The 13,412-nt window shown below is 36.5% G+C and overlaps 1 protein-coding gene across 2 annotated transcripts in view; it reads left to right on the top strand.

The window, feature by feature from the left end:
- LOC105881243 (ceruloplasmin) overlaps positions 1-13,412 on the top strand; it is a 41,736-nt gene that overhangs the window by 11,923 nt on the left and 16,401 nt on the right. For both annotated transcript variants that reach the window (XM_012782834.3, XM_012782833.2), the window contains exons 5-9: positions 1,161-1,415; positions 2,401-2,572; positions 5,987-6,126; positions 7,660-7,812; positions 8,971-9,185. In XM_012782834.3, the coding sequence (XP_012638288.2) occupies positions 1,161-1,415; positions 2,401-2,572; positions 5,987-6,126; positions 7,660-7,812; positions 8,971-9,185 (935 nt within the window). The remainder of the gene's footprint in view (positions 1-1,160; positions 1,416-2,400; positions 2,573-5,986; positions 6,127-7,659; positions 7,813-8,970; positions 9,186-13,412) is intronic.

The following is a 13,412-nucleotide window of genomic DNA, read 5'->3' on the forward strand; positions in this document are numbered from 1 at the left end:
ACTTCACCTTTGATGGTTCATCTTTCTTTTCTATATTTTAGTTCACTTTATTTTTTCTAGAAATGCTTTCTCTATAGCCTGGGCTTTCTTTTCATTCTCAGACACAAAATAATGATTCTCTATCCCTCAGAATTTTCATTAGACATCAAATCCCTTGACACCAATTAGACCAATAAGTATAGACTTTTGTTTATTTGTTTGTGGTTAGCCTCTTCAAAATAACCTTTACTCAAAAAGTAAGAACACAAAAGTAACTGCACTACCAAAGGAGAAGAATAAACTAATAAAGTACAGATTTTTATTTCCAACTTTTGCTTATACCTGGCTGGAGGGTCCCATTTCCGTACTTTAATCCTGTCTCTGGTATGTAGTAACAAAAATAGACAATAGAAAAAGATACTCAAACTTCTCCTCTGGACGCATTTGCTTTGATGCCACTGTCGCATCTGGTGCATCCATGGTTCTTCCCGGAACTAATTTCCACCCAGAAAATTTCTAGGACCACCCATTTTGAACAATTACCCTAAGTTTCTTCCAAGGGTCTCAAGCCATCCTGCTTTTCAACTTTTAGGTCTTCGTGGTACTGGTCCCTCCTGTTCCTCCCCTGCTTTTCTTTTCCTGCTTCCCTTCGCTTCCAATTTTGTCTTTCAACATTAAAAAAAAAAACTTTCCTTATATTGTTATTACAATAGACATTCACAGTATAAAATTGAAAAAGTCCTGATAAGAAAAAGAATATAAAATATTCATACTACCAATACCAACATGATTAATAATTGATTGATTACTAACTAACCTTCAATCTATTTTCTATTCACTGTATGTGTGTATGCTATGTATATATCCACACATCTGTATTTAGAAAAATAGACACATACAAACAGTGTGTATAGTTTTATAACAAAGAAAGCAAATAGGTTTCCTCGCCGGTATTGTGTTCATTTGTAATATGGTGTGGACAAGAATCCTCAGGATGAATTCAGGTCCAAAATGAAAGAGTTATGTGACTGATTCGCAATGTCTGACATGGGTACAGCAGGGAGGAACACCAGCATGTGTGCCGGATATTTTCCATCTCAAATTGATTCTATTTCTGTGGAGGTAACTACACTATCTCTAGCACCAATGCCTATCAGTCACAAACTGCTCTTGACTTACAGCTGTGAATGGATACACTTTTGGAAGTCTCCCAGGCCTCTCCATGTGTGCAGAAGACAGAGTGAAATGGTATCTTTTTGGGATGGGTAATGAAGTTGATGTGCATGCAGCTTTCTTCCATGGACAAACATTGACTAACAAGAATTACCGTATTGATACAATCAATCTCTTTTCTGCTACCCTTGTTGATGCTTTGATGGTGGCCCAGAGCCCTGGAGAATGGATGCTTAGCTGTCAGAATCTAAACCATCTGAAAGGTAATTCACCTAAAGTTAGCCACCAGCTAAGGAAAAGTGATTACTGGGAATTAGAATCTAAAAGCTAAATATCTTTGGAATAATCTGAGCTTTGAACTGGTATCTTAGTTTTATTCTTATGATGGAACATATCATAATGTAATAAAAATAACTGAAAGACTGCAACATTTATAAAGTAATGAGATCCGAAAATATATTAATTTTGGGAAAAGAACAATGGGCCCTGAAAATATAGTACCGTGTATGGTTTCTCAGCTTTGTAAAATACACAATATTGAAAAAACCAGAATGTTTGTGTATTGTGCAGGAAAGTAGCCTTTTTTATTACTTATTTTATCAATTGCACCCAACTTTGTTCTTGATTTTAGTCTGGTTATCCTTGATTTAACTTGATAAATCCTTCCTCTCTCTCTTTAATTTGGGCAATAAAAACATTCCTTGTTCTTGAAAAATATCAGTTTTATAATACTGGTCTAATTAAGAAATTAGGTTTAATCTCTGTGTTTGGATATGTTACTTTGACCTGCAAACAATTGTTTTTGTCAAATATGCTCTGGGCCACAGTCACCCAGCCACAGCTGTTTTACATGAGAGAGCAGCAATACATGCTTATCCTATTTCTCCTCCTCCTCCCAACACTACCCCTTAAAATATGTCAAAGCTGCTATTCTTTGCTTATCTATGAATTTGTCCTTTTTCTCTCATCAAAAGAACCACCAAGTGAAACCCCACAGAAACTTGTGCCATATTTTGAAAAGAGTGTGCTTAATATCTCTACGCTATATATACATAAAAAGATATATGTCTTTTTAAAAACTTGAATTTTCCATCAGTAATTTATTTACAGCTGTTTACCATAGTTTATTGTATTGTTTCTGTCTATTTCTTCAGTTGCCATCTGTCTTCTCACTAGTGGTGTTTACAGGGCAATATGAGAGAGAAACTTTGGCTTCATTAGCCAATGCCTCCTTCTGTTTCATTTCAGCTGGTTTGCAGGCCTTTTTCCAGGTCCAGGACTGTAACAAGTCTCCATCAAAGGATGACATATCTGACAAACAGGTTAGACACTACTACATTGCTGCTGAGGAAATCATCTGGAACTATGCTCCCTCCGATATAGACGTCTTCACAAAAGAAAACTTAACAGCACCTGGAAGGTAATTCTCAAGAAAGACTAATATTTTAAAATATGCTCTTCCCAGGCCCTAAAGAACCACAAAAGGCTGATTCAGCAATTAAAATGTTCTCTGGTATCTGAAATTGAGTAACTGGTCTGGCAAATATTTGTTAAGGTATCTGGTGTAAGAGTCCAAGTTTGAGAACTATAATATTTGAGTCCATAAAAAAAAAAAGCTGGGTTCAAAAGTTATCAAATGCTTGACAAAGTCCTAAGAAAACATTGAATACAAATAAATAAATCAATTAATTTGTTTTCTATTTCTGAAAGCATAGCACTGTACAATTTGGCAGCATTAAGTACATTTCCTGTGTTGTACAACCATCACCACTATTGGTTTCCAGCACTTTTTTTTATCATCCCAATGGAAATGTATCCAATAAACAATAACCTCCCCATTCTACCCTTCCTCCACCCACTGATAACCTCTATTCTCATTCTGTCTCTATGAATCTATTTTAGGCAACTCATACAAGTGGAATCATACATTATTTGTCTTTTTGTGTCTAATTTATTTCCTTTAGCACAATATTTTCAAGCTTTGTCCATATTGTATCTTGTATCAGAATTTCATCCTTCTTTGAGACTGAATAGTAGTCGATTGTATATACCTACCACATTTTGTTTATGCATTCATCTGTTGATGAACATTTGGGTTGTTTCCACCTTTTGGCTATTGTGAATAATTTTGCTGTGAACAATTGGTATTAATACCTGTTCAAGTCTCAACTTTTAATTCCTTGCATATCCACCTGGGAATGGAATTGCAGGAGCATGTGGTAATTCTATTTAAAAATTTTTAAGGAATGACCATAGCAGATGCACCATTTTACAGGCTCACCAGCAATGTACAGGGGTTCCATTTTCTCCACATTCTCACCCAACATTTGTTATTTTCCGTTTGTTTTTTTATAAGAGCCATCGTGAGTGTGAAGTGGTATCTCATGGCACTCTTGATTTGCATCATTTTAATGACTAGTGATGTTGAGCACCCTTTCATGTACTTGTTCATCATTTGCATATTTTCTTCAGAGAACTGTCTATTGAAGTCCTTTGCCCATTTTTATTGGGTTATTTTTTGTTGTTGTTCACTTGTAGGCATTCTTTATAGATTGAGGATAGCAATGCCTTATCAGATACTTGCAAATACTTGGTCATTCCGTAGGTTGTCTTTCACTCTCTTAATAGTGCTCTTGGATGCACAAAAGCTACTCTTTGTACCGGTCTGATGACTTCCATAGCCTCCCCGCCCTTCTTCTGTCTCAGTCTATCCATTTTCCACAAAACAGCCAAGGTGATCTTTTGAAAACATCAATGGACTTATGCCACTCCCCTGCTCCAAGTCTCTGTTTGTACATCACCTCCTCAGAGAAGCCCTCTTTGCTACCCATCTTAACCTCCTTGGAAAGGTTAATTAATATACCCCATATCACACACAAGTTGATAGCTGGGCCCTGGCTCCACCCAAGCCTGTGTGACTGACTCCTTAACTATCTATTTAAGTCTGAGGCTACATTGGTATCTAAACATGATGACTCCCAAAGCTGCCTCTCACATAAGGCTCTTGTGAATTTCAGATTTGCATTTCAAACTTCTTAGTGACATTCCCACTTGAATAAGCTCCCTCCAAGTCAACATGTTGAAACCTTAATCCATTGTCTCCTCTGCAAATCTGAGTTTCCTCCTCTCTCAGTGAATAGTGTCACTATCTATCCATGTATCCATCTAAGTGCCCAAGTCTAAAAGCTGAGCACCATTCTGGACTCCATCCCTCCTTCTCTCTTTGAGTACTGCCTCATTATATCCTAAATGTCTCTGAAAGCTGTTTACTTCTCTCCATCTTCTTTGCCAGAACTTCTGAAATCACCCCCACCACTCAATGAGATTATAAAAGCAGTCTACTGACTGGTCTCCCTACTGTAATCTCGTGTTTTCCAACAAATTTTCCAGGCAGCTATGCTAAAATATTAATTCTGAAGGCTTAAGTCTTTCAAAGGCTTCTCACTGCCCTGGGATGGAATCCTGAAACCTTAACTAGGTCCTGCTGCTCACCCCACAAGTCCCCAAGCCTCATTCTTTGCTTCTCTGCCCTGCCCTGCATGCTATGCTTCTGCCATATTTTCTAGAACATGTCATGCTCACTGTCTCCTGAGCCCTCTCACAAGCTGTTTTATCTTCCCTATTCTCCCCACCACACACACTTCACCTTGCTAACTCTACTTCTCCTTAGATGGTTTCATTTATTTTTATTTTTTTTTGAGACAGAGTCTTGCTTTGTTGCCCAGGCTAGAGTGCTGTGGTGTCAGCCTAGCTCACAGCAACCTCAAGCTCCTGGGCTCAAGCAATCCTCCTGCCTCAGCCTCCCAAGTAGCTGGGACCACAGGCATGCACTACCATGCCCGGCTAATTTTTTCTATATATATTAGTTGGCCAATTAATTTCTTTCTATTTATAGTAGAGATGGGGTCTCGCTCTTGCTCAGGCTGGTTTCGAACTCCTGACCTTGAGCAATCTGCCCACCTCGGCCTCCCAGAGTGCTAGGATTACAGGCGTGAGCCACCGCACCCGGCCTAGATGGTTTTAAATAATCACTTACTCTGGAAAGTCTTTGTGGCCTCTCCCCACCACTATTCCTAACCTCAGGAGAAATGCTCTGTAATACCTGCGCTTATTACATTTTATTATTTTGACTGGTTCGTGAACAGACTATGGTCTGTCTTCTTTGACAGATACAAGCTCCATGTGGACAGGGACAAGTGAAGCTTGTTTATGGTTACATCGTCAACATATAACAGAGTTTCCCGCAAAGAGCAGGTGTTCAATATATTTGTTAAGTGAAGGAAGAGATGAATGGAGTGGCTTTGTGCAAGTTGAATACCTTTCTGAAATTTAATTTCTTCATTTGTAAAATGGGGAGGATAATACCAACTTTCTTGCATTGTCTTGTGAATTTCAGCTAATAAATAAAAGCTCCAGAGCACCTGGATGGTGTCAATGTACAATAAAGAGTAGCTACTGTATTGTTAAACATTTTACAATTTGATAAAAAGATTCTATTGTAGAACAATCTATTAACTGTCAGGGGTGGACACAGACCTTCTTGAAGTTTTTTCACTTTATTTGAAAAAGTGAACGGACCCCTCCATGATTTTGTATTTCTTAACTGAACATCCATGAGTGGCCTAGAACTGTCTTCTTCTGTTTGAGTAATTGGCATGGGTTGCTGTAAATCATGGATAATATTCATCTCTAAGCACTGGTCTTAGAGATTGACAGATTAAAGGATTGTTTGAATTTTAGAATTGAAGGATTTTTCTCTTTAATTAGTACCCTATGTGAGTACCTGCTTCTGTTCCACTTCAACTGCAGCATTAAACACTTTTTCTTCTGGCAGTGACTCAGAGGTATTTTTTGAACAAGGTGCTACAAGAATTGGAGGCTCTTATAAAAAGCTGGTTTATCGTGAGTACACAGATGCCTCCTTCACAAATCGAAAGCAGAGAGGCCCTGAAGAGGAGCATCTTGGCATACTGGGTGAGTCTCTTCCACTGGACTACACCGCCCTCAGAAAGAACAGAAGCTTCAGGACCTACAGCATGATTTCTATATACAAAGTAGGCACGTGACAGATCAAACATCCATAAAATGCAGCAGCTAAATATTTTTACTTTTCCAAATGTAAATTACCAAAAGTTAGTCTTCATCATTAAAAGCCATGCTGACTTCTTATGATTTCTTTTTCTTTAAAGAGGAAAGGGGAATTGTGTGCTTTTGTGACTTGGTTTAAATAGATGACTAAGTTGTTAATTTTTGTTCTTAGCTAAAGGTGCATCCCCTTAGGAAGAAAATCCAGGCTACTAATGAGAGGCTGCATCTGTCCGAGAGCCCTCCGCAGGCTGCCCTCAGGCAGAGTCCAGAGACCCATTCTCGCCCAGGCACTGGTCAACGTGGCACAGTGGGGAGCAACCGAGTCGGGATTCAGACTGTCCTCACTCTTCACCTCTTAGCTGTGTGATACTTGAAAGTTACTCAACTTTCTGTGCCTGCTCCCCTTCTATAAAATGAGAACAATAATGGTTCCTACCTAACACTCAGATAGGAAGCTCTGGATAAATGTCATTTTGTATACTACATAAAATATTTATGTACTATATATCTACTTTTTATTCTATAATATAATTGGTAATAATATTAATTTTGGTGATGGAAAATCCAAAACAGTTTTATCCTTCACATCTAAGACAATTTAACATACTTGCTTTGGGTTGTCAAAGTTTATAGCACCCCTGGCTCCTGGGACAAATGGTACACATCTAGCCAACAACAGTGGACTAGGGTGAAGAGACTGTGGACACCAAATAGTTTTTGTAGATATATAAAGCTTATTAACCGACTTGGACAAAAATGATAAACAATTGCATTAATCTAAAGTTGTATCAAAAAGCCCTTCTCATCTCCTTCCAACCTCACCAAGTCAGATTGAAAATGGACTTTTCAAAAACCAAACTTTCCATTCACCACAAATAAGCATGTTGCTTCCAGTGGTTCTTGCCAGAGGATACAGCCAAAGAAAATACTGTGTTTCCCCCAAAATAAGACAGGGTTTTATATTTATTTTTCCTCAAGAAGGCACCCTAGGGCTTATTTTCAGGGGATGTGTTATTTTCCCCTCAAAACCTCAGCTTGCAGCACGCACAGGATAGCCGGGACCTGACAGGGGGAGACGACCTTGTTGGTGGTGCTGCCTGCACCTTTCCGGTCACCTCTGGGATAGTAGCTGCCACGATGGGGCAGATGAGAAGGGCTGTTCCGTCTTCTTTACCCCTCTGCAACGAAATGCGTGCGTTGTGCAGATATGCTGTGTAGCCACGCCCATCACTAGGTCCTTTTCAGGGTAGGGCTTATATTGTGCAAATGCTTAGAAATCCTGCTAGGGCTTATTTCATGGGTAGGTCTTACTTTCCCGGAAACACGGTAACTGTTTTATGCATTCTGTACGTTGTATACCAAGTTGTAATAAGACAAGGCTTGCCTTAAAGGAAGGGTAATAATTCTCTTTGTCTCTAGGTCCTGTCATTTGGGCAGAGGTGGGAGATACCATCAGAGTCACCTTCCATAACAAAGGAACACATCCCCTCAGTATTGAGCCGACTGGGGTGAGATTCAGCAAGAACAACGAGGGTACATACTATGCGCGGCATTCCAACTCCCCGAGTGGAAGTGAGTACAGCACTCTGTAAACAATCAGCAATGTTTACTAACTCACTGTACTGGTCACTTTCAGTGTCCTGAAAAAACCGAAGGCAGGAACTCCCAAGGAAAGTGCTCATATATTATTTTCAGGCAGCATGCCAGGAAGCAAATAAACCTCTTCTCCTACCATTTCCAATCGGTTTATGGAAGTTTGTCCTGCCTTACTTGGATGATTATTGGCAATGCTGATAGTAATTTAGTTGGGTTGTATCAATTACACATTTCTGCAGTACTCTTTAATTAGAAAATATTCTTATAATACAAGAAGGTTAGATATTATAAAATATTCTTATTTTATAATATTTGAAAAATATGGAAAAGTATAGTCAAAAATATTAATGATCTTAGTTCTATAGACAACTACTATTATAATATATTTTTATATAATCCTTCTACTTTCATCTGTGTACATACAATATATATTTTAAATATGGTTGAATCATAGCATATAAATACACTATTATAATTTTGTACCCAGAAATGGTTCTCTTAGCATTATGAGCATTTTATAATTTTAATGATACAAAATATTCCATCATGTAGATGTTTTTGCCTATTTTTACATGTTTGATCAAGTTCGACCAATGAAGACTAGTGACTTTGCCAGCACTTAGAGTGTGACTGTGAACAGGTTATTCAGTCATTCTGGCCTCAGTTTCTGCAAGTGTAAATTTGGAAGATTTAAGCAGGATCATCTGCAAAATTCCTTTCAGTTCTACAGTTATTTTCAGTTCTATTTTATTCAATAGAAAAATGCATTGATTACTCCTGATTGCCAGGCATTGTTCTAGTTGATAGAAATATAAAGACAATGCTTGCCTTAAAGAAGATTAAGTTCTATTTGAGAGAGAAATATACACAACATAACATAAAAGGTGCTAGGGACATTTTTCAGGAGGTGTGTGAGCACCAAGAGGGACACCAATCCTAGACAGTCATATAAAGGAGTCCTGGAGAAAATCACACCATCTGACATCTGACACAGCAGCACAATTAGGTTGTCATTCTAATTCATAACAAAGAACTCAGAAGTGGGTCATTCTAGACTAAACCTAGTCTTCTTCGTGGCTCAAATGACTGCTCTACAAAGCACACTTAACCTCTCTAATGTGACCTTTCCAACAGGTGTACCTCCTTCTTCAGCCTCCCACGTGGCACCCAAAGAAACATTCACATACGAATGGACTGTTCCCAAAGAAGTAGGACCCACTTATGCAGATCCTGTGTGTCTATCTAAGATGTATTATTCTGCTGTGGATCCCACCAAAGATATATTCACTGGGCTTATTGGGCCAATGAAAATATGCAAGAAAGGAAGTTTACATGAAAATGGAAGACAGGTAAGTCCAGTCAGGGAAAAAGGAAAATGATTTTTCAATCTCTCTAAATTATCATCATAAGGAAAATCCTGGGTTTGAGGCAGTGAGGATTCTACATATAATAGTTCTTATAAATTTTTCTCAGGCTTATATGATCTTTATTGTGCAGAGATTCTCTGGCTAACATGATTGTTGGGCTGGAAAAGAGATTTTCCATAGGACTTACGGTCATTTACGATACAACTAGACTTTAATGCACACATTTAATTATCACCTATTACTGATAATGATTCAATCAACATTTACTAAGGAAAACATTGCTTAAAATATCTTTTAGAAATGAGAAATGACTCTTTGGCATAGAAATACCTAGCCCAATCACTGTTTTTAATCTCTAAAATAAATACTTTAGTATATACTTTTAAAAGATAAGAACTCCTTAAAAAATTCCCACAAGACAATCATACCTTAAAATAATAATCACACATATCACAGTAACTTCTTAATATTACCAAATATCCAATCGATGTTCACATTTTCCCAGTTGTCTTATAATTGTGTTATGTTTGTTGTTTGAATCAGTATCCAGATAATTATACATATTACAATCAATTGAAATGTTTCTTAAGACTTTTTTTGTAGTTTTTCTGTTGCAAGAGTTGTTGGTGCTGTAGAAGTTTCCCGCATCGGTATGTTACTCATTGCATCCCGGCGGTGTCATTTAACATGTTTCCTTCTCTCCACCTCTATTTCCTATAAACCAATGGCTAGATCTAAAGGTTTGATCAGATTCAGATTCACATTAATTTTTTTTTCTTGCAAGAAAAATACTACTTTAAATGTGGTACTGGGTACTTCTATGAATGAGTACATAATTTATAGTTGTCTCTCAGTTGGGGATGTTCTCACCCACTGGTGACCAGTTCCTAGATTCATAAACTAATCAGTGGTTGCATAATAGTAATATTCTAGGACAGGTGTGGTGGCTTATACCTGTAATCATAGCACTTTCGGAGGCTGAGGTGGGAGGATGCCTTGAGGCCAAGAGTTCGAGGTTGCAGTGAGCTATGGTGATGCCACTGCACTGTAGCCTGGGCAAGAGTACAAGACCCTGTCTCAAAACAAAAAAATGTAACCTTCTAATTCCATCATTCTTTCTTTGTTTATTAGCTAGCATATACCTCTAACTATAAACAGAAAATTCCCTGAATGAATTGCTTGGTTATCCTGAGGTATATATTCTACAGAAAGGGAACAACAAATACTTGATTCTTTCCCCATATTTACAAGTTTTGAAACTAATCACTTTCCTCTAGCATACTTCAAAGCTTCTCAATAATTTCTTTTCTTTTTAAGTAGTATTGTGAACTCCTATGGACTTAGGCATAGTTGGTGTGTCTCAATTCATATCCCTATTGATATTCAAAGTATCCTTTTCACCTTTGGGGGAATTGTTTGGGTTGACTCCACTGTTGTTACATGACTTAGTAGTCTTTGAAGCTTCTTTGCTTCTTAGTACAATAAGATATTTCAGGCTCATCTTGTACATTTTCTGAGCCAGACCTACAATCAGCCATTTATTCCCAAAAGCCTTGGTTCTTTATGGTGAAAAGTTATTTTTAGAATCACAGTTTGGGCACTGGAGATGCTCATTATTATTGGTTAATCATTTTTTCTGGGCATTTTTAGTGAACAGAAATGGGAAAAGTTTAAGATAAATTCATTAGGATTTCATACTGGTATTTTCTATTCAAATTCAAATTTGAGTCTACAGATTTCTTTTGTTTGCTATTGTGCTCATTGATCTTACATCTGTATCACCTTTCAACTGCACTGACAAATCTTAGTTTTTAATGACACTAACATAAATATTCACTTGATTCGTTCCAAAACATACACACAACAGCCTCAGAAGCACAATTACAAACAACAGTACAATTACTGAAAACAGTTTAAAATCTGTTTGCTACTCTTTTTGCTCTTATAGTAGATCCCACTAGGGATTTTCTGTCAAACTACATATTTAAAATCTCTTGGAATAGTTCTTCTCTGCCATTCTTCTTAATGAAGTATTGCAAGAATGGAAAAACCAACACCACATGTATTCAATACTAAAGTAAAACTCAAGGGAAATCAAGTAGCTGGGAGGGAGGAGGGAATAGGTAAATTCACACCTAACAGGTACAATACACGCTAACTGGGTGAAGGGCACACTTAGAACTTTGACTCAACCTGTACAAAAGCAAATTATATAACCAAAATGTGTGTACCCCATAAAATTCTGAAACAACAAAAAAGTTCTCTACATAGTTTTGCCACCCACTGGACGTACAAGTTTATTCATTTTATTTCTCTGCTTCAGAAATTGCTTTCAAAATTGTAACATTATTTTATAATTATGCAAAACATTTACATGGCTCCAACACCAAATCCACAAAAGGAAGCCTATTCAAAGAAGTCAAGCTTTTTATCCCCTCTCTCCTCTCACCTAGTCCCTGTTTCCTTACTATAGGTAACATTCGTTTTACTTTATGCTTCCATTTTATTTATTTATTTATTTTTTATTTTGGCATATTATGGGGGTACAGATTTTAAGGTTTCAATAAATGCCCTTTTATGCATCCATTTTAAAACATGTAGCTGAAAAAAAAGATGGTTTGAATTTCTATTCTTCATTCTTGTTCTTACTTTGGGAAGAAATATTGATAAAAGGAGATTAATGTTTATCGAACTCCTTCCACGTACTTTCACATATAATACTTCATTTAACCTTTACAGCAACCCAAGAAGCCAAGTATTGTAATCCTAATTTTTGTGGGCAAGGAACACATGCTCAGTGAGTTGAGATTTAAAATGAGTTTTAGCCTCCACATATTTCATCACCTTCATTTTGCAAATGAAAAAGCCACAACACAAGAAGTTCTATGGAGGCATTAGAAGTCCTCATCCTGGCTTTGGTACTAGCCCTGTGACTTCAGATTGGTTATTTGATATTTCTCATGCCCCTCTGACTCATCAGTAAAATGGAGACAATACCTGCCCTGCTGACCTATCTTGATGGGCTGCATTCTTTCTTGTTGAAAGAAACAAATGAAATGAATATAGGTGAAAACCCTGGGTAAGCTATGACATATTGAGCCAACAAAAAAGTTTTACTGTCTAATTGCATACAACACAGGGTGAGACCAATCAGCATTCTACTAATTTTTTAATTTCAAAATATTAAGGGTTCAAATGTTTTGCTACATGGATAGCTTTTATTATGCTTTAGTCAGGGCTGTAATTGTGCCCATCATCTGAATAATGTTCATTGTACCTGGTAGGTAGGTTTCAGCTTCCAACGTTAAGTTCCTGACCTCTACAACTATTTTTTTTTGAATATCATTTCAATATACAAGCATTTCATGAATATTGTGAAAATTAAGAAAATATATGAAAGTAAAAGACAATAAAGTATTCCTATCACAAAAAAGAGATCACATTGTATATATTGTGTATAATTTGTCATAACAATATTACGAATATCCTTCCATATCATAAAAAAATCTTCTATAGTCTTATAATCCATAAATTATGTTTATTAATCCATAAATTATCTATATATTAAGCCATATAATATATAATGTATAATGCTATATATATATATATATATATATATATATATATAATCCATAAAAAGGTATGTGTACCTTTTTGTTTTTTGCTGTTTGCCTCTGGTGTTTTCTAGCATTTCATCATTGCTTATGGTCAGGTGTTTTTTCTTGTTTTTTTTTTTGTTTGCCTGTGATGTTATAGCTATTTTCAATTTTATATAGCCAAATTATCAATCCCTTTCTTTATGTATCATACTTAAAAAGTTATTTTCTATTCTAAGAGTACATAAATATTAATCTATATTTTAGTCAGTACCTTAGAGGTGCTACTTGTAAACTAATTTTCAAATTTGGTAAGAAGTAGAGCTCTAATTTTATTTTTTCTAAACAACTATCATATTACCTGAACATTACATATTAATCAATCTATTCTTTGTCCACTGATTTGAAGTGCCATCTTTATCATGTCATACGTTTTATATATATTAGGGTCATTTTTCTAGGTTTTCTAGTTTATCACATGTTCTATCTGTATCAGTACCACATTGTTTTTACTGTTGTACCTTTATAATATGTTTTTAATATATGATAGAACATGATCAACCATTACTGTAAAGAGTTTTTCTTTAAAGAGTTATTATTCTCTTTGAATTAT

The sequence above is a fragment of the Microcebus murinus genome, chromosome 1, assembly GCF_040939455.1.
Source record: "Microcebus murinus isolate Inina chromosome 1, M.murinus_Inina_mat1.0, whole genome shotgun sequence".
In the NCBI taxonomy this organism is placed as follows: Eukaryota; Metazoa; Chordata; class Mammalia; order Primates; family Cheirogaleidae; genus Microcebus; species Microcebus murinus.